We start from the raw sequence: 26847 nt of genomic DNA, 5'->3' as shown, positions 1-26847 counted from the left end.
ACACCCTCCTCAGTAAGCACAGGGAGCAGAGATCTTTTATCCAAATGCATTTTTGTTGACTGGGAGAAGGGTTCAGGCCAGTTATCTACACCTAAGCAAACACAGAGGTGTCTCCTGCCCTGACAGTGGTGACAGCTGTGTGGGGCACCTGGAGAAAGTGGCTGCCTTCTGGATCCACGGACTCAGCACAAGAGCAACGAAGGGAAAAATGGTTGCTTTAACTTGTCTATAAAATATCTACTGCAACCATCATAGCTTGCAGCTTATTAAGAGCAGACTTATTAATAAACTGGGCTTTCCCGTTTCTTGAAAGTGAGCGCGCCGTCTGACTAGTTAAGGAGACAGCGATCTGAAAGTTCTCCACATTGGCTCGTGGTTCGGATGCTTCAGAGCCCAAACCGTCCCTCACCACCAGCACCACCAGCACCCTGAATGTCTGTCGTTTCTGGAGTCACAGGCCCTCCAATCAAAGTGTTTCGGAGAGGAGGGGAGAGGAGGGGAGAGGAGGGGAGAGGGAGAGAAACATCAATGATGAGAAGTCATTGATCAGCTGCCTCCTGCAGGCCCCTGCTGGGGGAGCGAGCCTGCAATCCGGGCATGCGCTCTGACCTGGAATCAAACCTGAGACCTCCTGGTTCATCGGTCGATCCTCAACCACTGAGCAACATTGGCTGGGCAAGAATAGGAATTTTAAGAGTACTTAGCTCATAAGGTGCTTGTGAGAACAAACCGTACTAACTCAGGTAATTGTACCGAGTGCATGACTGGGAGAAAGGAAGCCTTCAATTTTGCTACCGATGTTACTACTACTTCTAACACCATTACTAATACTGATGTTAGTAATTTCGAACCTATAAAACTCTGTGACAACAGGAATTCTTACAATTTTTGATAAAAACGAATGCACGCCTTTATTGAAAATGGGTGAATTATCTACTATCACATCATGCTGAAAGTTTCCTCCTAAAAATAACTTCTAAGAAATGTGGCCAAATACTGAATTACCGGGCAAAGCTGGGAGAAGGTGAAGGGGTAAAGTTAGGACAAAATTAATTAGACCATAAACTATGAAATTTGAAACAAAGAACACATTTTTTCCCCTAAAGCTAGAAACACAAAATATGAAATTAAAATTGAGATGAAAACGTGAACCACCATATAAGAGAATTAACCTTAACAATTCCCACTGATGCCCGGCTAGTGTGGCTCAGCAGTTGAGCGTCAACCTAGGATCCAGGAGGTTGGGGTTCGATTCCCGGTCAGGGCACGTGCCTGGGTTTCGGGCTCCATCCCCAGTGGGGGGGTGCAGGAGGCAGCTGATTGATGACTCTCATCACTGATGTTTCTACCTCTATCCCCCTCCCTTCCTCTCTCTGAAATCAATTAAGACATATTTAAAAAAACCCAAAAAACTCACAATTCCAGCTGATAACATTATTGCTAGATTTGTTCCATCTATAAAGTCCCATGGTGGGAATGGGAACAGGTGAGATGTGGAGGCTTAAAAGAAAAAAGTGAAGGGTGCCACCAAAATGTCAGCAGTCTTCTCCGTAAAACGAGATTTTAGGCAGCACAGCCTGTTGTTCTCTGCTTAGCTGCATCTTCTAACCTTTCTACCAGGAACATGTCATTAATTGTGCAGTAGAAAATTCAGAATTACTCGGTAGTCAACTCTCAATGGAGGGCATCTGAATGACACCCCAGCTTTACAAAGAGCCCATCGTGAAGGCCTCAGCCCTACACGGGTTCAGGGGTATTTGTAGGTACCTCTTCCAGCAGAGTCAGCAGCCCTAATTGTGCCAATATTCAATGGGAGTTTCACAAAATGCACCCATAGCTAGCTATACTTGCAAACTGAATGAAGGACCACTAAAATTCTAGCTTACAATTAGTAATTTTTTCCCTAATTTTTCAGAACTTCTCAGCCTTTACAAGAATCAAGTATTATCTCAGACTGGACCTAAAGGGGGGCTTGCCAGACAACAGCCTAGGGTAGCTATCGGTTATGTATCATACATAACTATTTGCTAACCTGGATCTAGGTACTAATCCCATGGAAATTACAGAAGGAGGGCTACAAGAAGCATTTAGACATAAAAATTATTGCCACGTGTAAAAACTGAGATGTTAAAAAAGAAAATGCAGGCACAAGAAGTTTGCCAGAAAAAAGAAAAAAAAAAATAGACATGCCAGTAAAAAAAGCTACTTCTTAGAATTTGGCTCAGCAGTGCCCTCCCACCCCCACCCCCGCAATGGATGCTCTTAGTAAAGAAAACAGGGTAGATTTTTTCTCCCTGCCTGTATTTGATTTCCAATTAAAATTAAATATAAACTGAAATGCCACCTGGATTTTAGCAAAATCCAATCCCCAACCTCCACCCCTCCTTTTTCTTAAAAGAAGAACCTGGGCTTACATATACAAACATTTTGCTAAATGACCCGTGGCAAATTGCGTAATGCCAGTAAAAGTTGTGTTTTTTAAGTTATGAGCCCCAAAGATTTTATCTGAAATAAAACCCTGATTCAATTCAGATTCTGAAGGCAAACTATGTCCTTAACTCTGCCTCTAAATTTAAAACATTTGTGTGTGGGGCCCTTCAGTAATGTTGCTAGTAGGTAAGGAGGAGAAATTCTGTATTTATTAAGATGTGTTTTCTGTTCTAAAATGGTAAATTGGGCACTAATTGCCTACAAGAGCTGACTCTCTGCAGCCTTCTCGTGGAGGTCGGTTTCTCAGTGAAGAGCTGAGTTGTCAAGCTGGCTGAGTGCTGATCTCAGTCAGTCCCCAGGGAAGGAAGACGAGGCTGCCCCATTCCAGGCGGAGGCTCCTCCCCGGAGGCCTCTCAGGTCACTGGATCTGAACATAACGTGGGTGGAGCAGGCTACAGACTGGAACAGCTCGGGACCCAACCTGGTGCCCCCTGGCCTCCACCTTTGGGCCTCAGACTTCGGCCACACTCCCCGTCCTCAAGGCAATGAGCAAAGCCAGGAACAGTGTCCCGACCACTGCGCCACAGCCTTTCTGAGTGTTATTTAGTGGGTTCACCACAAGCTTTTTCTGGAAGTTCTCTCTGCTGTCCCACTGACAGATGGGAAAAGTGAAGTTCAGAGAGATTGGCGTAACTGGCCAACTCCGTTCACGCATTAAGTGCTGGAGGTGGGGGTTTTAAGCCTTTGTCAGTAGGGTTCCAAAATGTCCTGAATGAAACGTTCCTTCTGCCTTTTCTAGTCCTGGGCAGTGAAATAAGTCTCCAGGGGGAAGAGCATGACTGGGCAAGCGACTGAGTATCTCTCTGTGACCGTCCACACCAGGCACGGGGAAGTCCACCGAGACGGGGAAGAACCTGGGGATGGGGGCAGTGGAGAGTGACCTACGGAAAACTAGTGCGCTTTCCCACCTATACCCTCCTTTTATTGACAAGGTTGATTTTGTCACAGATTCATGATATTAGATAGTCATGATTAGTGTCTGTCAAATTTGATGGTGGGGGCACGTAGAAGTTGGTATTGTCTGTCATTTATATATATCTCATAAAATTTCCAAGCAGTGTGAATGTGAATTACATTAATAATTTTTATTTTACTTATAAAGGCAATAAAGGTTAGTGTAGAAAGTTTAGAATATACGGAAAAATGTGAAGTATACAAAATAACCACAATCCTATTAATACACCAAAAAATGATAACATTTTTTATAGGCTTTTTCAGGATTTTCCCCACACCAATTATTATATTATGATAAATTTTTTAAGTTATTAAATGTTCTACAAGAGTGTGATTCTCAATGGGTATCCAATATTATCTTAAACTTATGTGTAACCATCTACTTAACCTTTCCTCTAATACTAGATATTTAGGACATTTTTTATTTTTCATCTTATAAATACTACTGTAATGAACATCTTCAGGTTTAAATCTTTCTGTATGTCACACATTATTTCTATAAGTTAAATTCCTAATTATTATGATCATAAAGATAAGAATAACAGCTAATTTTATAAGCCATTTACTATGTGTTGTGCAATTTTGCAAGCATTTTTACATTATACTCAGAATATTAAATGCTAATATTATCCCCATTTGATAGATGTATAAGTTGAGACACAGATCAATTAGCTGATTTGCACAATTACCCCACTAGTGAGGGCACAGCCACTACTCAGGCCAAACAGGTTGGCTCTACAGTCTATGCTTTTAAACACTCTGCCTTTTTGAGGGGTCTGTCAAAGTGTGACCCTCCCAACAGCAGCAGAGAATGGATTGGAAGTATAAGAAATGCAAATTATTGGGCCCCACTCCAGACATTCCGGAATAAAGTACTCTGAGAGTAGGTCCAGCAAGCTGTGTTTTAAGACACCATCCAGATGATTCCAATACACATAACAGTTGGAGACCCTGCTGAATGCGACACAACCTCTCAGTAAAAGTGTGCCCCTGAATCAAAGGGTATGACTGTGCTAAGCCTCTTGATGCCCAATACCAAACAAGCTAGCCCGAGATGGCTATACAAACTCACACTCTCTTCAGCCACATAAGGCAGTGCCAGTGCTGAGGATCATTTCTTGTAACTTTGCTGATTTAGCCAAAGATCTTCTAACTAGTTGATAGGGCTCTTAGAAGAGTTCAAGTGTTTGTAAACCTAGTGATCACATCTGAATACACATAAAATACCTTAGAGCTTGAACAGGGACTTTATATGGCCTTACTTTCCACAGTTTTCTTCAGAGCTGGCATTTAGTGCTACATTTAAGATATCCACAGATAAATTCCAGGGACACATTGGAAGTCAAAAGAGGAAACCTTTTCCATATTAAAGATAGGCTACTAATACACTTAACATTTATGAAACAGAAAAATTATGAGGATTTGTCAAAATGATGGACCAGCTAGCAAATCGAATTAACCTGTAGTATGGCCTGTATAGTGTTTTAGTAGGGGTGGGGCATGATGCACATGAAACTGTAATGGAAAATTACACAAACACACATACACACACTTTTCAGAGCAAAAATGCTAGGGTTTCACCAGATTCATAAAGAAGGAACCCTGACCTGCAAAATGTAAGAATGATGGAATTAAAGACAAGGATTAGCCAGAGAACCCCACTTGGAAGACTAAAGAGATTTTCCCTAATTGTGAGATATATCTGATAATAAACTTAAAAAAAGAAAACAATACAAGGCCCACACATTTTTTAGGAAACTGTCAGTTCATAAGTAGCTGGACTGAGCAAATATCTTCAAAATTTGACAACTACTTTAAAATTAGGCAGTATAGTTTTGGTTGTTCTAGCTATATAATAAATACTGATGAATTAGCTAAAATTTAATATAAAAGTATGTGAAATATGGACACCACCCCCCAAATGACCAGCCTTGTCAGCCTGCATCTGATTTCTGGAAATTGTACATGCAACTCAGGCAATGGTCTGTGTAACAGACAGGCCTGGACCACTTTCTGAGGACCAATGAACTCAGACACTACTGTTCAGCACAAAGACGTCTACTCAGCACATACCTCCAGTCATTCCATAGGAAATTAACCCTTTCTTACCCAAAAATTAAAATATGGCAATATGGCAAAGGGTTAGGGTTAGGAAGAGGCATTAAATATCTAAGTCATAAGCCACAGAGCTCAGTATATGCCTTGTCCAACATCTCCTCATTGAAAGGATTAGACTAAAGCAGAAGGTGGGTACCTAATAAATTGCCATTTCCTAAATTTTTCCATGGTCTTTAAAAAACCCACCAACATAGACACAAAGAAATCCTTCTCTGGGTTACTAAGATTTATTGCTTAAATCACTCATCTGTTGATTAGCCACCCATCTCCTTCTAGGCTTATCTTTATTTGCTTGGAATTTTTATTGGTATTTAATGTATATGTTAATGTCTTGTTCCACCTGATTAGACTATGGATTTTATAAATGCAGGGAGAAAGATATTCAGGATATTATTTTGTATCTTCTAGCCAAACATGGTGCGATAAACATAAGATACACTACCTTTTTATGTTAATTTTCTTTGGTAAAAGAACCATGGCCAAGGACAACTGCTTTTTGAGTGACTCACTCAGTGTCCAACCTCCATTTCATTAATGGGCTAACTGACTAGTCTTGTAACTGCCAATGATGCCAAAATTTTTAATATGTAAGATACAGTCAATTAAATGGTTAGAAAGAAACTCTGCAGGTGTGATGATACCTACAAGTTAATTAATCACTCCAGGAAATGCAAAACAATGTCTTAAATTGTGGTAAATTTTTTGATAGATAATTTAGAAAACAATGAGGGATGATCCCTCAGTTTTGTCACTATAAAGTAAGTGTAGAAGGTTCTGGAAGGCTAATCTTACCATATCTACCATTCACTAATCCAGGGGTCAATATACTTTTTTTGTAAAGAACCAGACAATAAGTACTTTAGGCTTTGTGAGCCACACATTTTCTGTTGCAACAACTCACCTGTGCTGTCACAGGAAGAAAGCAGCTACAGATAATAATAAACAAGTGGTGCGGCTGTGTTGCAATAAAACCTTGAGAGGAGGCAACAAGGTGGCGCATAACAGCTGCACCCGCCGCCTCCCGCAACCGCATCAAAATGACAACTAAAATGCAGAACCACCATCATCAGAGCCTCCTGAGATCTGGCTGAACAGAAGCCCCGCCACCAGGGAGCTGAAGCAGCACGGAGACCGGGAGGAGGGGCGGAGGCGCGGGCGGATCGCGGCTGGATCCTGGAGACGCGGCCGGGGCCCACCCCCGGTGCCCAGGGGTAAACCCGGGAGGGAATCTCGGTGGCGGAGGAAGAGACGTCCCCACAGCTTCAGGCTGTGAAACCAGCGGGGACTGTCGCTGAGGGTCGCGGGGGCTGCGGGAGCCCCAGCAGCTCCTCTTAAAGGGCCCGGCAGAGACTCACTCGGAGGCTCCCTCGGAGCCCGGCGCCGGGCAGCAGCCGGAAAGGACCCGGGACACTCGGGGAGGGACTAACCTGCCTGAGATCCGGGCGAGAGGCGGAGGGCGGCTTCCTCCCGGGCAGAAGGGCTGGCAGAGGCCATTGCTCCTTGGTGAGTCCTCCCCGCACACAGCCGGCAGGCGGGCGCCATGTTTGAATCGCCAGCACCTGACTCACAACCAAAGTCCCAGGTCCTTTCAGGCTGCTGCCCGGCGCTGAGCTCAGAGGGAACTTCCGAGTGAGTCCCTGCGCGGGCCCTTTAAGAGGAAAGCCTGGGCCCGGCCGGGCGTGGCTCCGCTGTTGAGCCTCGACCTGGGATCCAGGCGATCGGGGTTCGATTCCCGGTCAGGGCACATGCCCGGGTTGCAGGCTCGATCAATGACTCTCTCATCATTGATGTTTCTCTCTCTCTCTCCTTTCCTCTCTTTGAAATCAATAAAGATATATATAAAAAACAAAGAAAAAAAAAAAAGAGGAAAGCCTGGGGCTCCCGCAGCCTCCACGACCCTCAGCCCCTGCCCCGTGATTCCCGGAGGCCCCGCCCCTCCCCACCTGCAACTCATCCGGGCCATTTCCAGGGGCTTTTCTGTGCAAGTGGCCTCTCGAGCCTCATGCTTAGGACTTTCCTAAAATGTCTCAAACAAGCAGCAGGAGGCCCCACAGGGCTTGGTGAGTGGCCCCAGGCATGACACTAGCGGCAGCCTGCATTGGTTCATAGCTTGGCCTCTCCTGGACACCTCCAAGCCCAGCACAAGTACCAGCAAACTACGATTTGCTGTGTAGCTCATGCTGGGTGGCCCTGGGCAAGGCACTGGCAGAGGCTGACTTGGCACCTCCCCAGAGGCTCCAGAGACAGTGCACCTGGTGGTCAGAATCGACCACACTGGATTACAACCCTATCACATCCACGAGTTACACACTCAAGGGGCTCACTTGGTGAACACCAAAGCTCAGCTGAAATAAATCCTGCTCCATAGGAGTGTCTCCAGCACAGCAGCTGTCTGGCTGTAGTTGCAGCTGGTCCTCACAGCCGATTGGCCTGGGGGATCAATTCCACCCAGTGATGCCAACAGCGACCAAGGCTCAACTACAACAGGACAGTGCACACAGCCCACACAGGGGAGCACCTGGAAGGCCCAGCTCAGGTGACTGGGGAGGCTGAGCCACAGGACCCTACAGGACACCTACTACACAAAGCCACTCTACAAATTCCAGGAGACATAGCAGCTCTACCTAATACATAGAAACAAACACCTGGAAGCAGCCAAAATGTGGAGGCAAAGAAACATGTCATAAAGGAAAGAACAGAAGAAATCTCTAGAAGAGGAACTAAATGAAATAGAACCAAGCAAGCTAACAGATACAAAGTTCAGAATTTTGTTTATAAGGATGCTCAAGCATATTAGTAAGAGTATTACAAAAACAACTGAGAAAATAGATGACATAATAAAGCACCAATTTGAAATGAAGGCTACACGAACTAAAATGAAGAATAATTTACAGGGAATCAACAGTGGAGTAGTGGATGCTGAGAATCAAATCAGCAATTTGGAACATGAGGAAACAAAAAACACCCAACCAGAAGAACAAAAACAAAAAAGAATCCAGAAATATGAATATAGTATAAGGAGCTTTTGGGACAACTTCAAGTGGCCCAACATTCATATTATTGGAGTGCCAGAAAGAGAAGAAAGAGAGCAAGAAATTGAAAACCTATTTGAAAAAATAATTATAGAAAACTCCCCCTACCTTGGGAAAGAAACAGACTTACAAGTCCAGGAAGCACAGAGGGTCCCAAACAAGAGGAACCCAAAGAGGCCCACAGCAAGACACATCATAATTAAAATGTCAAAGGTTAAAGACAAAGAGAATCTTAAAAGCAGCAAGAGAAAAGCAGTTAGTTACCTACAAGGGAGCACTCATATGACTGTCGCCTGATTTCTCAACAAAAACCTTACAGGCCAGAAGGGAGCAGCAAAAAATATTCACAGTGATGAAAAACAAGGAAATACAACCAAGATTGCTCTACCCAGCTAAACTATCATTTAGAACCGAAGGTCAGATAAAGAGCTTCACAGATAAGAAAAAGCTAAAGGAGTTCATCACCACCAGACCAGCACTACAGGAAATGTTGAAGGGTCTTCTTTAAGAAGAAGCTAATGAACAAAAGAATCTGATGAACTAAATAGATCCAGAGACACTGACGCAGAGGAAAGAGGGAAGGGGGTTGGAGGGTGGGAAGAGATTAACCAAAGAAGTTATATGCATATATGCATAACCCATGGTCACAGTCAATAACGGGGTGAAGGCCTGGTGAGGGGGTGGGAGCGAAGTGGAAGGGGTCAATTGGGGGGAAAAATGGGACACCTGTAATACTCTCAACAATAAAGATAAATTAAAATAAATAAATAAATAAATAAATAAATAAATAAATAAATAAATAATTTTAAAATAAAATAAAAATAAAACTTTCATTAAAAAAATAGGTGGCAGCCCTGGCCAGGTAGCTCAGCTGACTGGAGCCTCATCCCATACACCAAAAGGTTGCAGGTTTGATCTCCAGTTGGGGCGCATATGGGAGGCAATTAATCGATGTTTCTCAAGTTGACATTTCTTTCTCTCTCTCTCTCCCTCACCCCCTCCCTTCCCCTCTCTCTCTAAAAATCAATAGAAACACATCTTTGGGTGAAGATTAAAAAAAAAAAAATAGGCAGCAGATTTGGCCTTCTCCCTCTGGCTTAGTTCACCAATTCCGGGTATAGTCTGCAGGCTTCACACAGTGCTTTGTACCTAGAACCTACCCAATGAAGGTACTGAATAAATGGCTGAGACAAGTTTAAAATTATTTCCAGAATGCAATCTTGACAACTGTAACTGTGAATCACTATTACAGAATATAATCTTGACAATTATAAATGTGAATAGCACATACTCGGCTTATGCATGATGCTTTCCCCTCTTAAAAGATGTTAATGACACAGTAAGCCTCTACATAAATGCACATGCATACACATATAATACACAGCACAAACTTCGTGTTTCTAAGACAGGTGCAAAATTGATGAGATAATCAGAAGATCATAATAAAATGCATGTCGTAAAGCCATTTTCACTTAGTCCTTTTGGATGCTGAATTCCTATTGAGTTGAAATGGAAATATCACGAGTAGGAGGGAAAATGAGGCAGGGTGAGCAATATCATCGTGGAATTATGTATCACACACATTAGGGCCAAAAACAGTCAGGAAAGAATGAGCATTATGTCAGCTGCTCCCGTCTTTAACCTTGGAAAAGGCTGTTGGTTCATAGAGAGGGTAACGAGTCAATACAAGAGGCTATGAAAATGAAGCTACTTCTTACTATGCAACCTTGAAAAATTAATACTTCATAATTATAATAATAAAAGGCCACTTTGCCTTACTTTAGGATGTTATATATTATTTTATTAAATTTTCCAAAACTCTTTCTTTCTTTGGCTCTGAGAGGCACGGCTCTGCTGTTGAAAAGCAAAAGACATTTTACGCACAATTTTCCTTCTACTAGAAAGAGGTATATTGTGCCCTTCAGTGAACATCAAATTGATATTATCATCTCTTAGTTTATATCTCACTACTTAACCTTCAGATGAAAAGTTATTGGATTTGAATGACTAAGAAGACACCATGTCAGCTTCCCTTCAATGTGGAGAGAGGGCAGCTGGGGAGGAGAGAAAAGACACAGAGATAAAAACAGGGATTTCGGATCAGCTGGCACTTCCCCTCTTTCAAAGAGAGACTGTGATACTGACAATTACTTACGGTTGTGTGGATGGTGAATTGTGTAATAAATGGTCTACTTTAAGAAACTTTGCTAAAGATGAATCTGTGTCAGGAAGTTAATTTTATTTTGGATCTAGTCTAAAAGGAGCAGTCTTTTATAGGTATAATAGCGTTAACTCAAGGAGAACCTCAGGGTTACAACTTAGATCCTGGGAAGTATAGCTGCAGAAGGAGGGAGAGAACAGAGCTCCTCCCCTCTACTCGCCTCCAGTGTCTCAACTTAAACACACATGCAAGGCCTTGACACCCCAGGCAGTCTAATCTATACCTTGCAAATGAGCTTACAATAGCTCCAAATGTTTAATAATTACACATTGTATTTTCCAACAAAAGAAACATAACATGCACCCCCTTCACTTTAAAAGACAAATTCATTCTAAGAAGCTATGTCAATATGGAACAAAGACTTTATCAAAGATCTAACATCTTAGTTTTATTCTCTAAAAGAGATAAGTTCATTCCATGATCAACAGGAACACCAGCAGTTTATCAGCACTGTCCATGTGACTTTTGGAAGATATACTCATTAGTAACTGGCAAAGGCTAAACGGAAAATACTTGATAATTTTAATCTGAATAAACATATACAATCAACATAGAGCTTTAGTGAATATAAGAGGGGGTCTTTTTTTTAAACAGCCTTTTATTTTTTAAAGGGACTTTCCAAAATAAGTCCATCCTTTATTTACACATGATGCCTGTGCTTCCTTTCTCGTCTCACAATCATCCCTGCTCGTGACAAGTGAGGAAGGGGCTTGGGCTCTTCTCCCAAGAAGGCTCCTCTCTCTTGGTTTCCTGGTGCCACTGGATGGGAGGCCTTTGGATGGGAATCCTGAATCATCCTTCCTAACTCCCACTCCTTGATGCTTTCACTTCTAATTAGAAAGGCCCTGCCGATTTTCTGGCACTCATTCTTGACCCAGCCCTTCCCTTCTCTTTCTGTTTCATTCATTCACAAAGCATCTGCCCAAGAACTGCCCTGTGCCAGGTACTGTGCTCTGTGTCCAGGAATACCACAGAATGAGAAAGGCCCACCCCTGCCCTTATGGGGCTTACAGTTGATCAAGGGATTCAACTGTAATCGGAGAAATGCAGGAAGCAAGGATTGTCAACAACAGGGTGCCCTGAACTAAATGAGGTGAGGGTCAGTGCCCTGTTACTAAATTCTGGACCAACTGCAGTATCTTGTCACTACTATTAACCTCTCAGGGATCTCTTTCCTTCCAGGCTAGGCCAGGTCCAAGTGTACTGAAGGTCCTTGTAATTAACCTTCAGTACACTTCCTCCTGTAAGGCCTTCCTTCTCTGCTTTGAAACTTGCCCTGGCTTAGACACTCAAACCTCCCACAAGCTGAGCCCATTTACCTCCTAACCACCTGCCCGCCTCTTCCACAGTTACTCTTCAGGTTCTAGCCAAAGAACCCCCCAATTACTCTCCCACGCTTTCCCAAACCTCACACACCACTTTGGTCCCACATTCCCCTACACACCGGCATGCACAACATTATCAGTTAAGTGAAAGAACATGCAAACAAAGGAATAAATGAACTTCAAGAAATCTAAAGCTAGGAAACCAAGTTATCCATGGTTTCCAGTGCAGCACATTTACTAGCTCACTTGGGACAAAGCAGAGACCTGGTCACAATGTGAAACTCCCTTGACCACATTTCCTTGTGAGAGAGGATAAGAAAAACTGTGGTTGTATTTCTCTGAACCAAATCAAACAGTATTTAGCAAAGGGTCTCTGGAATGTTACAAGTAACACTTCACAATTACAATAGGTTTGAGTTCAAAGACCAAGTGATGAAAAGAAACTTGCTAATACGGGGTTCAGCTCTCTGTATAAACTTCCTTTCTGTGGCCCCACCTACCATTTGCATTTATAATACTATTCTACTTTGTCATAAAAGCAGTCACCTTGTAACCCTTTTTATCAAGTATTCTATGCACTACCTAAAAGTACATCGGACTCCATCAGGGAGCTACAGGTTTGCATTATACAAACATACCAATTCTGCCTGCTCAGCACCAGCGGTCAATAAAAGCAAGCACTTGCAAAACAGCAAATGGGCTCCTTGCCTTCAGAGGACAGACAGAACCCTGCCAGTTTTGCAAAGCAAACTCTTTGTAATCACCAAAGCTAATCTGTCAACAAATTACCATTAAAGTCATACCTCCTAAAAGTTCAATAAGAGATTTCCGATTAGACAAGAGATAGTGAGTATATTTTTATTACTATTATTAGCGCACAGGTCAGGGCTAAAATTACCTTGTCAAAGTATGGATGCACAATCCCCTCCTGCTGAAACGTGGCATCTGCGTTTCTGTTGCCATGCTCTCTTACCTTGTGCACATGGTTCTCTTTATTGTTTCCCATGCCATCTTACTTTTCAATGCAGAGATTAATGACACAAAACTGTATGGTAATCAAAACTTGAAAGAATTCATAGAAGGCTCACATCACATGTTACATAAGTCTGGGCTGGGAGGCGGGTCTAGCGACCAGGGTAGGGAACTAAGTCTAGCAGTCAGGGTGAAATACGCCTTTTCCAGAAATAGCCACAAAAGGAATTGAAAAAAGTGGAAATTCATTATTGTTGTGGCTGCGTTTTCATTATTTGCCAGAATTATCTGAATTCCTGTCTCAGTTTTGTTTCAATTTGTATTTTCACTAACATTTTGTGGCACTGATTCCTATGGGAGAGTTTTGACCATATTTTTTATGATATTCTAACCCTGTCTCCAAAAAGAGTAGATCTTAGCAGAGGTTCCTTTAAAACTATAGCTTGGGCCCGGCCAGGAGTGGCTCAGCGACTAAGCATCAGCCTGGGATCCAGGAGACCGCAGTTTGATTCCCAGTCAGGGCACATGCCAGGGTTGCGGGCTCGATCCCCAGGAGGGGGCGTGCAGGAGGCAGCCGATCAATCTCTCTCTCTCATCATTGATGTTTCTCTCTCTCTCCCTCTTCCTTCCTCTCTCTGAAATCAATACAAGATATATTTAAAAAACAAAAGAAAAACGAAAACCCAGAACCTATAGCTTGGGTTTTCTCCTACCTGTGGAGGAAGGTTCTAGCCCCTATCACAGTGCCTGCCTCACGAGGGCACCCAATGAACATTACTGTCTTCTACACTCCCTTCCAGAAGCTTCCCTTTTTGGATACAGACATGCTGGCCATGCTTTCCCTTCCAATGGCATCAAGAGTCCCTCCTTTGAGACACCATCCCTGGTACCTGCAGTGAAAAGGCCACTCACTTGAGGGCCTCCCTAACAAAGGCCATAGCAACCTTTCTTGAAGGAAAAAAGAATGGTAGGCTCGACTGGCCACTGCCCCGTCTACGCACCTATGGATCCACACCTAATCACTTGGGCCTCCTGGATACAGTGAGAAACAGGCAAAGAATGGCCAGCGGAAGTTTGGTACAAAATTCCCATGGGAGTATGGGTAAGAATGAGAAGGGCTGGCTCCTTTCATATGGGTTTACTGCCCATCCAAACATGACAGCTATTTCTTCCAGGCATTGTTTTCTACAGAGGCAGTTAATGTTGAAAATGTTGGCAAAACAACCTCCCTCTTCTCTGCTCAATATCAACTAGTACTTTCAGTAACAAAAACTAAATGAAGAAATTATTCTGCCATTTTGAAAATGGAGAATTTTTAATTTTTGTGTACTGAGTTATGCTAAAACATTGACACTTCAGTCATTATAATTCTGTTTCTAATGTCCAGAGAACCCCAGGATATATACTCTTGATTCTCCTGGCCTGTTCTGACAGTATATTCTCTATATCACATTTGAACAAACAGAACCAGGCTCTTAAGTCCTGTCACACATGTCCGGTTTCTCTGAGCTTCTTTCATCCTGTGTAATGACTAATCCTTTACCTCCTCCATAACTCACTGGCAAAATTCAACCCAATGAGTCCCTCTCCTTCCCAACGAGTCCCTCTCCTTCCCAATGAGTCCCTCTCCTTCCCAATGAGTCCCTCTCCTTCCCAATGAGTCCCCCTCCTTCCCAATGAGTCCCTCTCCTTCCCAATGGGTCCCTCTCCTTCCCAATGGGTCCCTCTCCTTCCCAATGGGTCCCTCTCCTTCCCAATGAGTCCCTCTCCTTCCCAATGAGTCCCTCTCCTTCCCAATGAGTCCCCCTCCTTCCCAATGAGTCCCCCTCCTTCCCAATGAGTCCCTCTCCTTCCCAATGGGTCCCTCTCCTTCCCAATGTGTCCCTCTCCTTCTCAATGGGTCCCCCTCCTTCCTGTTCATGATTTTTCAGAACCTATTCTTTCTACCTTTCTTTACCTCCTTAATAGTCATTCAACATTTTGTCTCTTTCTTTTACATTAACATAAAACATGGATCACTATCTTTTGGGCTAAAAGGTCCAACACCTTAAAACAAATATCAAACAAGCTATATGAAGTAAACATGTCAATTATCCACACTCTCTAAATAGTACATGTTCAAATTCCATATATAGTTTCTTTATTTTATTTCTTTCTTACAGACTATCTCCAAACAGCCCTCCCTCACATAAAATGACAGCCACACCTCAAAACCAGGGACCAAAGCTCTCCCCATACTAATTTGCCGACAATGAAACTGCCAGGTGGGACCAAAAAAATCAGAAAAACCCATCATTAAATAGAATGTTGTTAAGAAATAGCTCTTTTACTTAACAGCTATTCATTTTTATTGAATAAACATTTCCCAGTATGCATTCTGTTAACTGACCTGACAGCATATGCTGTATATGGAAAACTTCTAAACATTATGCTCTATGTAATATGCTTATCTGAAAAAGCTCTCATCTGCAGCAATATGGAAATAAAATTCTGCTTTCTAAAATTCAAGACTTTTAAAATGCATTAATCCACACAGTTTATGAAATTGCTTTGGACATTTTAAAATCCTTTCTTTAAGAAGAAAACGTTAGCAATTGGTAATAGTATTTGTTGCTGCGTTTCATCATGGACAAGCGCACATCCATGCAGAACTTCCACAGGCCTAGAAACAGGGCAGACATAATAGGGAGTAAAGAGCAGCTATGGTATTGGGCAAGGAATCACTCAGTGGCTAAAAGAAAATGTTCAGAAACTCTATCAAATTACATTATTAGAGAACTATTGTTATAATAGTTTTATGGTCCAGATATAAGTAGAGCTGAAACATTACAGAGACAATACATTTAGTTGGAGGAAAGAAGACAGTCTGTGAGTGTGTTGGCGGCTCCTCCAGCTAATGGCAGACTTCTCTTTGGCTTCTGAGTGATGATGGCATCTCCCAGACCAGAGTCACCAGCTCCACTGCCCGGAGGGCACCACCAGGCTAGGCTGCTGGGTGGGAACTAAGGCCAACTGGAGGGCTACAGGCTCCCTGACTTAAGGAGCAATTCTTTTCCCAACAACTGTTGCCCTTGTGAAAATGTCGGTTCAGGTGTGAAGATCTGATTTTTTTTTTAAACTATATCTTTATTGATTTCAGAGAGAGGAAGGGAGAGGGAGAGAGATAGAGGTATCAACGATGAGAGAGTCACTGATCAGCTGCCTCCTGCAGGCCCCCACCAGGATCGAGCCCACAACTTGGGCATGTTCATGCTCAACCGCTGAGCCACGCAGGCTGGACAGATCTGATTTTTTTAAGAGAAGACGGAAAGGCCAGATTTCCCCCATTTTCTAGGTTGTCAACTATGTAATTTTTTAAACAACAAACAATTCTGTTTGGACACGATTTAGCCATCTTCCAGACCAAGCCTGGCAGAGGAATCAGTCCTCCACACGAATCTCTGTGGACACTCTCCATTCTGAAGGGCAATCGCCATCACCTGTAACTACCTTCGATACTATGGACCAAATACAAAAAGGCTTGAATGTACTTGTTTTAAATCCCGGCACTAGGTAAGAACTCTGCCTACACCGTGATGGTTGTAGAGCTGCACTGGAGAGCCCTGCACCGCTCAGGGCACAGACGCCGTAGTTAACTCCTTTCCACACCGAGGTTTGTAAGCCTGATCTTTTTGTTCCACGGACTTCTAACATATTTTACAGGCCTAATTCTCTTCCACTGTCCTGCGTTAATCAAAGCTGTAACCCCTGTTGCCTTTGCACTACAGAACCAGAATGTGCCCCTGGCGAGGAATGGGGGAAAAGTCAACAGGAATTAAATTTCAGAGCAACTGTTTACTCAACTGCGGCTGCAGTTATTGAAATTTTACCCGCGGTTTTGTGTGACTACCGCAGTAATGAATTCAGCATGGCTGTGATTTTCTCACTGCTGGGATTCTCACTTCAAGTAAAAACCTGCAGAATAAAAGGAATGAAAACCACCCCAGTCCATCACCCTGACACTCGGACTTCTCCAAAATGTTTAATTGTTGCAGTTTTCAGTCTGGAAGAAAACTTTGATAACTCTAGTCCTGTGAAACTATGAATTCTGCAGTTTTTTCTTATTTCACCTACAGATTTTCTTTTCCCCCAACAACCGGTTAAAAGCCTCATCATGCACTTAGGGGAGTCCAACAGCTGTCAGTATTTTATTTTAAAAGACCAAACAAGCCTGCCAGCCACAATATGTGAGGTTATAGCCACAGTGATAGACGCAACTGCTTTCTTTCGTCCTAAAACGTATCAATGGCAAATAGAAACAAAACAGTTATAAAAATATTAAAAAAGAGTTTTGAAGCAGAGTCAAAAGGTATTGACCTTTATTTGACATATTTTCCAAAGCCATCACAACCCAAATAAAAAGGGGAGATATGAATAACTAACTTTCCTATTGACACTTTTTAAGGAAGATGTTGTTAAAATGCACTTTTAAACTTTTTTCTGTGAGGTTAATTTCTCATTGCTGTTATGAGGGTGTGTGTGTGTGTGTGCATGGTATATAAGTAAAGTTTCTGGCTGACTACTTTGAGATAGTGAATGATTTTAAGATCTTCAAACAAAATTCAGAAGTTAATTTTCCACTTATTTAATTAATGTAGTCTAAACATTAATTACTTGGGGTTCATACCACATTGGTCAATAGCCCCACCCCAACCACTCCATGAAGAAGCAGTTGATCTTGGCCTCTGTATGGTAAGGGCATAGAAAATGGCACTCCGAAATACCAACCATTTATTCTCAAAAGAAACCATAAACATCTGTGAGCAACACATAAACAAATACATGTACAAATATGTGGGTATCCTTCTACCACACACTGGTAGCTTTGGCTAACAAGCTTATTGTTTAGAACTTGGCCATTTGAACTAACATAAATGCATATAGTTTCTCCACAGAAAACCCAGCTGATGTAATGCCCGAGGTGCAGGCACATGTGGGCTGGGCTGCTGATAAGAGAGACTGAGTCACTGAGACCAGGTCCTTGGGTTATGATTTTACCTTGTTTCTGAGTTTCCCTTTCTCTCTGATAGGTTCTATGGTGTCCTGTGAGTTCCACCAATTTCCAATAGACCAGTAATTGATGATTCTTTATATTTTCAAGAATTTTTAGGAAGGCCGAAATAAAATATGGCTACATCCCCAATATAAGAAGGGGTTCCCTTTGCTTCTCTGACAGATTCCAGGGGAACGTCTGAGAGGAGGTTTGCCACTCTCTCCCCTCACCCCCCGACAAATTCTGTTTCTTTCAGAAAGGCCCAAAGATACATCATTCTTTTTTCACCTTTTTTCTAAGTGGCACCGTAACTATGTATTATACAATTGAATCAAGGACTAATATGGAACAAAAACCACCCAATATTATTTTAAAAGCTAATACTATATCCTGATTCTACGAAAGGCTGGAAAACAATGCCTGTCTTCAGGCAAATGCTGTTTACTCATTTGAATTTCCATCAACACTTTGGTCACACAACACCCTTTTCTGGGTCACCATTTGGAAATATTTTACCTGTCACTCACAGGTGCCCACTTAAATGCCTACAAAAGACTATAGCAGGAATGAGTGTATCCCAATTTATGTGCATTTCAGGGAGCCACCAAACAGAGATAATAAAAAACATTAATAGCATTTAGCCACATGCCAACAGCCATATGTATACCAGAAACATATGTAGATGGCCCACACCCCGAAATTCCTGCAGGTAGTAGGCAGCAATTTCTTACACTGATGCCTGTGTATTGCTGTTCTGCCTGTTATTTACCCAATTCTGCCTGTATTTCTATTTGTTTCTACTCTAATTCACCTAATTTTTTCTCTCTTATAAGCCCTTATTTTCTTTTATCTCTCATCCCTTATTTTAATTTCTTCTTCATAACACTTCATAAAATCAGTTAGCCATTTCTTTTTAACTGAACCATGGTGCACCACTTTTCCAAAGGTTCGTTTTATTCCAAATAGTTAAACTTTATGCTGACACATTTGGGGCTGGGAGTGCCCAAGGGGCCTCTCAATCTCACCCTCAACAAGCACACCCCAGTTGGGGTTTCCAAGACTCTGAGCTCCCAAGGGCTTGAGAATTCGTTTCTTAAGTAAACCACTGGGACCCTAGCACACTGGTGGCTTAAAAGATGCTGCTTACAGTCGCAGTCGGGTGAGCATGAAACATTCACAGTGGTCAGAGGCAAACGAAGCGGAGGAGCTGGCACCCACTGCCCTCCGCGGCCGGACGCCCAGCCCAGTACCTGCTGCTGCTGCACGTGGGCCAGGTCGGCCGGCCCCGCGTCCAGGGCCGGCGCCTCCCCGTTGGCGCGCCCTTCCCGGAGGCCGCCGCACTCTAGCAAGTGGTTGCCGCCGCTCGACCCGTTCTGGACGGCTGAGCCATTACTTCTTGTCTCGGGCCCAGATTCTTGCATCATGACTCAAAAACCTGCAGCAGGATTTTCAGGGGGCGTGGGGGGAAAGAAAAAAGGAAAAAAGCAGCTGTTAAAACAGTTGTTGTGCACAAGAAGGGTCCTGCTGTAAATGTTGCCAAAAATCTGTAAACAGTTGTCATTTTCTTTCACTGCATTTATCCCTCAGCAGTGTTCAGTCCCCTAGTTTTTGAGTATGGAACTGTCAGTCCAAATTCAAATTCTAGTAGTACTATTTCAAATCTTTTTCCCTTTAGAAAAAGTGAACATTTTCAGTTGAACCTAGAATCGATGGTTGAATTTCTGTGGTCATACCTGGGTAATCTGCTCAAAAACCATGTCCTTCTCTATAGCACAGGAGGCGTAACCTGAAGTTCTGGTGTGCGGGCTCTGAGGAGCGACGCGACCCTCGCAGGGAAACCCTCTCCAGCTGGCGTCTTCAAGGGGATGACACAGTACCAGGGGGCCCCCGAGGCAATTCGCGCTGAAAACCCTCACGGTCAAAAACCAAAGTGCATTTTAAGCTACATATTCCTGGGAATCACTCAGACACTAAAACTCTTCAGAACTGGCCATTCCACTAAGATAGGCCATTTTAGAGAGGAAAAAAAGTCCCCACTTTTCAAAAGCTAAATAAACTCAGACTTTGATCTTTGTCTTCTAGTTAAAATTGTCCCGAGAAATCCCACTCCACGCCGCATGTTTCTTATGCTGGATTCCCAGCCTCTAGTCTGGTTTAAGGCCTAAAAGGCTTGGGGCTTCTATTCCTTCTGGAGAAAACCTAGCCTAGGCAGTCTGAAGAAGAGCTCTGAATTGGAAAGTACTAAACAGCTAACGAAATGCATTCATAGAGAGAGAGAGAGAGGGAGAGACAGAGGTGAGGAGGTGAGCAGCTAGGGAGTATTACCTGCGTAAATACATTTCACATTCCACCTTGCTGCTCTCTAGCTACAAACCGTTAGCCAATGCAGCTCTCGGTAAAGGTGTCCAATGCTGACAATAGACAGATAATACTTGCTAATGTCCACTGTCACCCTCTGCTGATCATCAGTGTTGTGCCAGGCCCTACCGCGGGTCATTACAGATATCCTCCCATTTAGTTCTGATAACAATTTCTACCCGCGTTTGCAGATGAGAAAACTGAGCTCCAGGAAAGTTGTTCTGATTTGCGCCCCCCCCCCCCCCGCCCCCAGCACAAACCACAGCTGGGAGCGGTGGGGTTGGGACTGGAGCGAGTCCCGTCTCATGTCAGTTCCTAAGCACAGGTTTTCTTAAAGCTGAGGTGCGGTGGGGGCTAGCGAATGAAATGGCGGGGTCACACTCCACGCTCACAGGGCAGAGCTTCAGAAAGGCAAAGCAGCCGAAGGAAGCGGACAACTCAAACACGAAAGCCGAGGAATGCCTGAATAATTAAAACTGTGATGTGAAACACCAATCACAGACACAAGGTCGACTGAAACGGAGACGCGTACAGCCAGTGCTTCAGATTTCTCCCCCACACATAAAATATGTGACAGCAGGAAAATGTAAACACAGGGAAATCTTAGAGGAGGTTGCCTTCTTGCTCAAAATTGGTTTAACTCTTTTCTATAGACTTGCGCAAAAACCAAATGGAAGAACTGAAAGCAGGAGAAACTTACATCTTTCATTTTCTTTCAGTGAGTGCACAGTATGATCCAACTTGAGTACAAACTTAAGCCCAGAAGACATGTTTTTTAAAGTTAATGCAATTCAGAAAGGGATTAAGAATGGCATTTTTTGTTAACAGGTGGGAAACAAGCTCAGAAGCAACAGCTGATTCACTCTCTTCCCTTTAGATCAGACTTTCCAGTAATTATAGGCCTTTAAAAGTACTGTTGCAGAGTACAGAATCTATCAAAAAACAACACAGCTTTTTCTGAGATATGAGAACCAAGCAATGCAAGTACCCTGTTCATTACCAAAAAAGGAAATCAACTTGTGAAATCTAGGGATTTCCTTCCCCATGTTTCAGGTTCTGACCCACAAACCTGCCTGTTTGGTACAGAAGGGAAAGACAGAGCTTAGGTCTTTAAGGCAGAGGGTGGTTGTCTTAGAGTAATTAGCAAGGAAAGCCACTGAACTAGTAGGACATGGAATGATCATGCTTAAAGAAAAAACAAAAATATTACTTTATATATATATATTTACCTCCTGGAAAGCCTATTCATATCAGGGACTGGATCCCCAAAAGACAAAAACACTGCCTACACATAAAATCTATCCCTGCCCTCAGAACGGGGTGCATGTAGCCAAACATCCAGTCCTTGTGAAGCTGGGCTGCTTCCTAACCCTGTGACTGTCGGGACTCCAGACATGCAAACAGGGGTCTGAGAAGCCAGCCCTGCTGTGTCCTGGTCTGACACAGTCCTGTGGGTGCAGGAAGAACAGTCTCCACTCCACAACCTGATGAGAAGGCTCTGCTCCATGCAGTTCCAGAGAAGACTGCCAAGTCCTCTGGTACGAGTTAGCAGGCATCAGGCCAGGCAGCTTGTCTTGCGAATCGGGTTTGTGAGAGTGCAGGCTTTGGGACCAAAATTGCATAAAGGATTATTTTGGTCTGAGGATGTCCTTAATTAGTCAAGTGCTAACAGTAGCATGTAGGTTGGAAGATTTAAAATTTCCCATAATCTCCCACACCAATCAGGAGGAAAAAGCTTTTTGAAAAGCACATGTGAAAAATTAGGAGTGCCAACGTCTAAGAATATTTCTAGCAATACTTGGGTAGGCAATATTTCTTTCTATGGAATGTTCCAAGCCATTTAATAAGCCTTTATATCTGTATCATGCTTCACAAACTACAAAGCCCTCTGATGTACTTTTCAAACCCACAGCAAGCCGGTGAGAGAACAAAGGCAGATGATGTGACCCCCAATTTGCAGATAAGACAACTAAACCTCAGTGGGTTTCGGCACAGATGCAGCCATAATATTCCCTATTTCAGACTGAAATGTCCATTCAGTAAATGACAATTTCCAATTTGCAAAAGTCCTGTGCAAAGTCCAATTAGTAAACCAATGAATAGAAAACTAAGTAATTCCTGAAAAGACAACAATGAAGGTGACAGGTGGACTAAGAAAAGCATCTAAAACGCAGAGATGAGTGTCAGCATTCTTTAGCAAACTGTATTTGTCCTTTCCTATTGAGTTTTACAATTTCAGAGTCATCTGAAAGCCAGTCACTGTGTGCGAGAGGCATGTGCGTCCTCTAACCTCGGGCACTGCGCCCTCCTTTCCCAGAGGAGCACCTCCTCGCACCCGGCCCGCGTAACCCGGCCGGGCCTCCCTATACGCAAACAGAGCACGAAAGGGGTGCGCCCATCGCAGGGCCTGGACGGGAAGACGTGGCACCTGGGGGCAAGGCAGCCGCACCACCGAGTCCTTTCTCCAGAAACAAAGCCCCGCCTCCCGCAGGCTGCCCGGGGGTCCCCAAGAGAGGCCGCCCGCTGGCATCACGCAGGACCCTCCAATGCAGATGCTGCACTGCACTGGGCTGAGTGCGCGGACGCCGTCACCCCACAGGGCTCACGCGAGGGGCGCACGGAGGCAGAGAGCTCGAGGAAGCCGAGGGGCCACTTCTCTCTTGCTTGGAAACGTTAGATAGAGCTTCTGATTTCAAAAGATGGGTGTGTGTGCTGCAGGGACTTACGGAAAGGGGTAAGAGCTGAGGTTAGCTTACCTATTATCGTTGCCACAGAGCTGCTCTCTGGGAGTATTCTGGAAAATTCATAATGTCCAGACCAATGTATTTATAGTAAATTAAAGCACTGCTTTATTATTATGATTATTTCCTTGGTTACAGTGTTGATGCTGAAAATTTAGGGAAAATAAAGCCCTTGTTATCATGCTTGTGAAGGATTTTAAGCTAACAAAAAGTTCAGTCTTGATTCCAGGGCAGTTAATTAAGGTTGACCAAGTCAGGCAGAAGTAAATTAACTTGGCTGATCAATTATTTATATGAAGCAGAATAAATGCCCTTAAAGAACTTGGTCTGTTCATGAAAGGATGTGTAAATTAAACTAAACATACTTTTATAAAATATATTTCCACTTCTATGGAGAGAAAAGAGAAGTTAACTGCAGAAATCACTTTTAGGAAAACCGTTAGAGTGATTACCAGGCCACCCTACATGGAAAAGGAAAAATCCTCATTGTTCAAGGAAAGAAGGGAAACGGGAGCGATTTTTAAGAGATAACAGAAGCTCCTGGGGGGAAAAAAGACGGAAGGAAGGGGGGGGGGAGGGAAGGCCAGAGGAAGTAAAACTCCAGGATAGAGGGACTGTGTGAATTGCTGTCTCGAACAGGCAGCTTTCCTTCCTCATCAGTTACACTGCATGTAGCATTTACAGGCCGGACGACAATGAGGATGGGCCCTGGGCCAGCTCCAGTTCTAAAAGAAGTACCCTTTAAATTACTCATGTTGCATCATGAAGATTCAAAATCCTTATGATCCTGTTCACGCGGGTCAGAAAATACAAAGAAAAACTGGTCTATATCAAGATACAAAGCACACATTTACTCCTGGGCCTCATCAGGTAGATGAACTGGTTCCCTTTAAATGTGCAAAACTATACCTGGCAACACTGGCAATGGTCTCAAAGGAGTTTTAAGGAGCACGTGCAGCCAAGGAACCGCCCCACCCATCTCGGGCACACTGCAGGGCAGCCTGGGACACTAAGCCGCCCACTCCTGCCCACTCCTGCCCACTCCTGGGCGTCACCCCTTGAAAACGACAGGGCCTCAAGCAGCAGCAAGCACTCGGGAGGGCAGGGCCTGCAGGGCGCCCGGAGCCGGAGCCGCTGCTCCGCAGGCAGCTGAGCTCTTCAGGGGGAGGAAGGGGCAGGCCCGAGGGACCACACCGGCCCCAAGATGCGCCATCACCCTCTACAGACGGTTGTTTCGGAGTTCAGAGTGCACTCTCTATGGGAAGGGGGGGCAAATCAAGAGAAACGGGGCAACAGCGGCGGATTATTTTCTCACCTGAGATCAGTTCCCCAAATTGTGAATGAGCCCTTCAGACACCACCATCTGCTTATCTGCCGCCTGAACTTCAGGGAAAGACCATCCAAGAGCCAAGTTGAGGAGAGAAGTCAGTGTGCTGACTGCGTTAGGAAGGCACCATCTTCCAAAACCAAATTTTCATAATTACAACAGAAAGGCGTAAATATTCTAATGCATGGCAGTTCAAAAAGTAATCAAGGGAATGAGCCGGAGGGCTATTTTAATGTATGCAGAGCTGGTGACCCACAGTAAATGGGAGGTAAGCGACAATGAATGCAAGGCACTGCACACACACCAAGCCCTGGTCTGATGAGGGACGGCTAAAATTAACACCCAATTAATTTCCGAATTGACAAACAAATGAAACCCATAAATCTACTTTCTCATTAATTTTCTTGTGGTATAATTTAAAGCAGTAATATGAGGACAAAAACTGAGCATTATCCATCATAAATATCAAAAAGATAGCACCGTAACCCCATAAATTATGCATATTACCTGTTGTTAAAAATGATTTATGTATTATCAACTTTATCGCCACTGTAGAGGTCTAGATCTATCTTTAAAAATCTGGAATTTCATTTAGCACTAAGGAAAAAAAGTTCAGGAGCAATGAAATTGTCAAAGCATGTTAAAAAAAACAGTGGCCACCTTTTTAGCCATGCAGGACATCAGGGCAAAACCGGCATCTCCCCAGAACTTAGGTTAGCAGAGGTTGAGAGGATGATGGAGGTGATGGGTGGGGCGTCCCTGGGTGGAGCAATGAATCAGAAGCAGGAGTGCTCCCCGCTCCGGAGAGAGCGCTGGCCCCTGCCTCCTGAAGGAGCCGCTCAGCTCTCCCGCCTTCAAGAGAAAGCAGGACCAGGGGCTAGGGCTGGAAGGAACTGGGGGGCCCGGGCGCGGCGGGGGAGGCCACGGCCACGGACTCGAGGCAGCCAGGAAGCCTCCGTCGGTGAGAAGTTTGGAGGAAAATTATGTTCATTGTTAATGATGTAATATGGTCACTCTTGCACCTTTATAGTTCAAAGAAGGGGGGAAAATAGGAACTAGTTTGTACTTACCAATTAAACCGTTAGTACTTTATACTTATCAATTAAACGGAGGAAACATCCAGACTGAAATTATTCCCTCTCCACCTCCGTTTAGTAAGAATTTAAAAAAATATTCCTTTACCTAAAACTTTACTTTCAGGCACACCCTGCACGTAATAGTAATTTAATATGTACTTGCTGAATTTTTAACTAAGTGATTAAATGAGAGGAAAATCCAAATCTAACCTCCCAGTCACAGGAGTTCAAGGGCTTGTACCAGCCACGACTTCTTATGTTTCTACTTTTAAAACACTCTGTTTCCTGTACTCCTTTGGGATGACTGCTGTTTTGGAGCAAACTCAGAAGACACCTCAAGCCATGAAGACATTTTATTAAGTCTTAATAGAAGTAGGATTGTCCTAGTCATTGAAAATTTAAAGATAACCAACCAACGAAAAACTCCATCAAAACCCACGGTGAACATTTAATATACATGCAGACAATTCGGATGAACTGAAAATGGTCAAGAATAGCACGTTTAATTTCCCCTGTAACTCATGACTCAGAACAGAGTTAGAGGAACAGGGTGGTAATAAAATAATGTTCCTAACAAAGAGGTGGCTTCTCCTCTCACCAGGCTTTTCAATGTGAAGACAGGAGACATCTCCAAAGAAGGCACTTCCCAGCGCTGCACAGGGAAACGGGGTGTCTCATCCTCACAACCCGACTTCATCAAACTTGCCTGGGCACGGAATCTTTATACGACATCAATGAGTGCAGATAACAAGCATCCCACACTCATAAAAGTTACAGATGTCTAATTTATATTTTTAGAATTTCGGCTACTGTTAGCCTGTTTTCCGTCTCTCCCAGTAGACAAGGGTTTAAGTGCTATAACCGTAGCAACTGTGGGCAAGCTATGAAAGCTAGAACGAAGCCGCCGTAGGAAACAGAAGTACAAAGGAGAATGCATCCCCACTCCCTGGCATATGAATCCAGAGAAGCTCAAATAATCAAACAGACACCAAAAAGGAGCTTTGCCAACCCAGTACTAGGCTGTTTGCTTTGCCATAAGGAAGCCTCTGAAGCTGAGGGTGGGACAGGGCCAGGTGTTCTGGGGTGCTGAATTTAAATGCATTTTTATGGGACAAAATAAATTTGAAGTCTGAAAACTAACAAAGCCTGCTGAACTTTAATGATTTGAACATTCAAACAGTTGAACTCTCATGAACAGCCT

At 43.5% G+C, this 26847-nt stretch overlaps 1 protein-coding gene across 10 annotated transcripts in view; it reads right to left on the bottom strand.

Moving 5' to 3' along the window:
* FOXP1 (forkhead box P1) overlaps positions 1-26847 on the bottom strand; it is a 540979-nt gene that overhangs the window by 196229 nt on the left and 317903 nt on the right. For all 10 annotated transcript variants that reach the window (XM_081159208.1, XM_081159205.1, XM_081159215.1 and 7 more), the window contains one exon: positions 19395-19579. In XM_081159208.1, coding sequence (XP_081015334.1) covers positions 19395-19568 — 174 coding nt within the window. In that variant the 5' untranslated portion in view covers positions 19569-19579. The remainder of the gene's footprint in view (positions 1-19394; positions 19580-26847) is intronic.

Source organism: Miniopterus schreibersii, assembly GCF_964146895.1.
Source record: "Miniopterus schreibersii genome assembly, chromosome: 15".
Taxonomy (NCBI): domain Eukaryota; kingdom Metazoa; phylum Chordata; class Mammalia; order Chiroptera; family Miniopteridae; genus Miniopterus; species Miniopterus schreibersii.
Note: the sequence above shows the minus strand (reverse complement) of the source record. Positions and strands in the feature narration are given on the sequence as shown.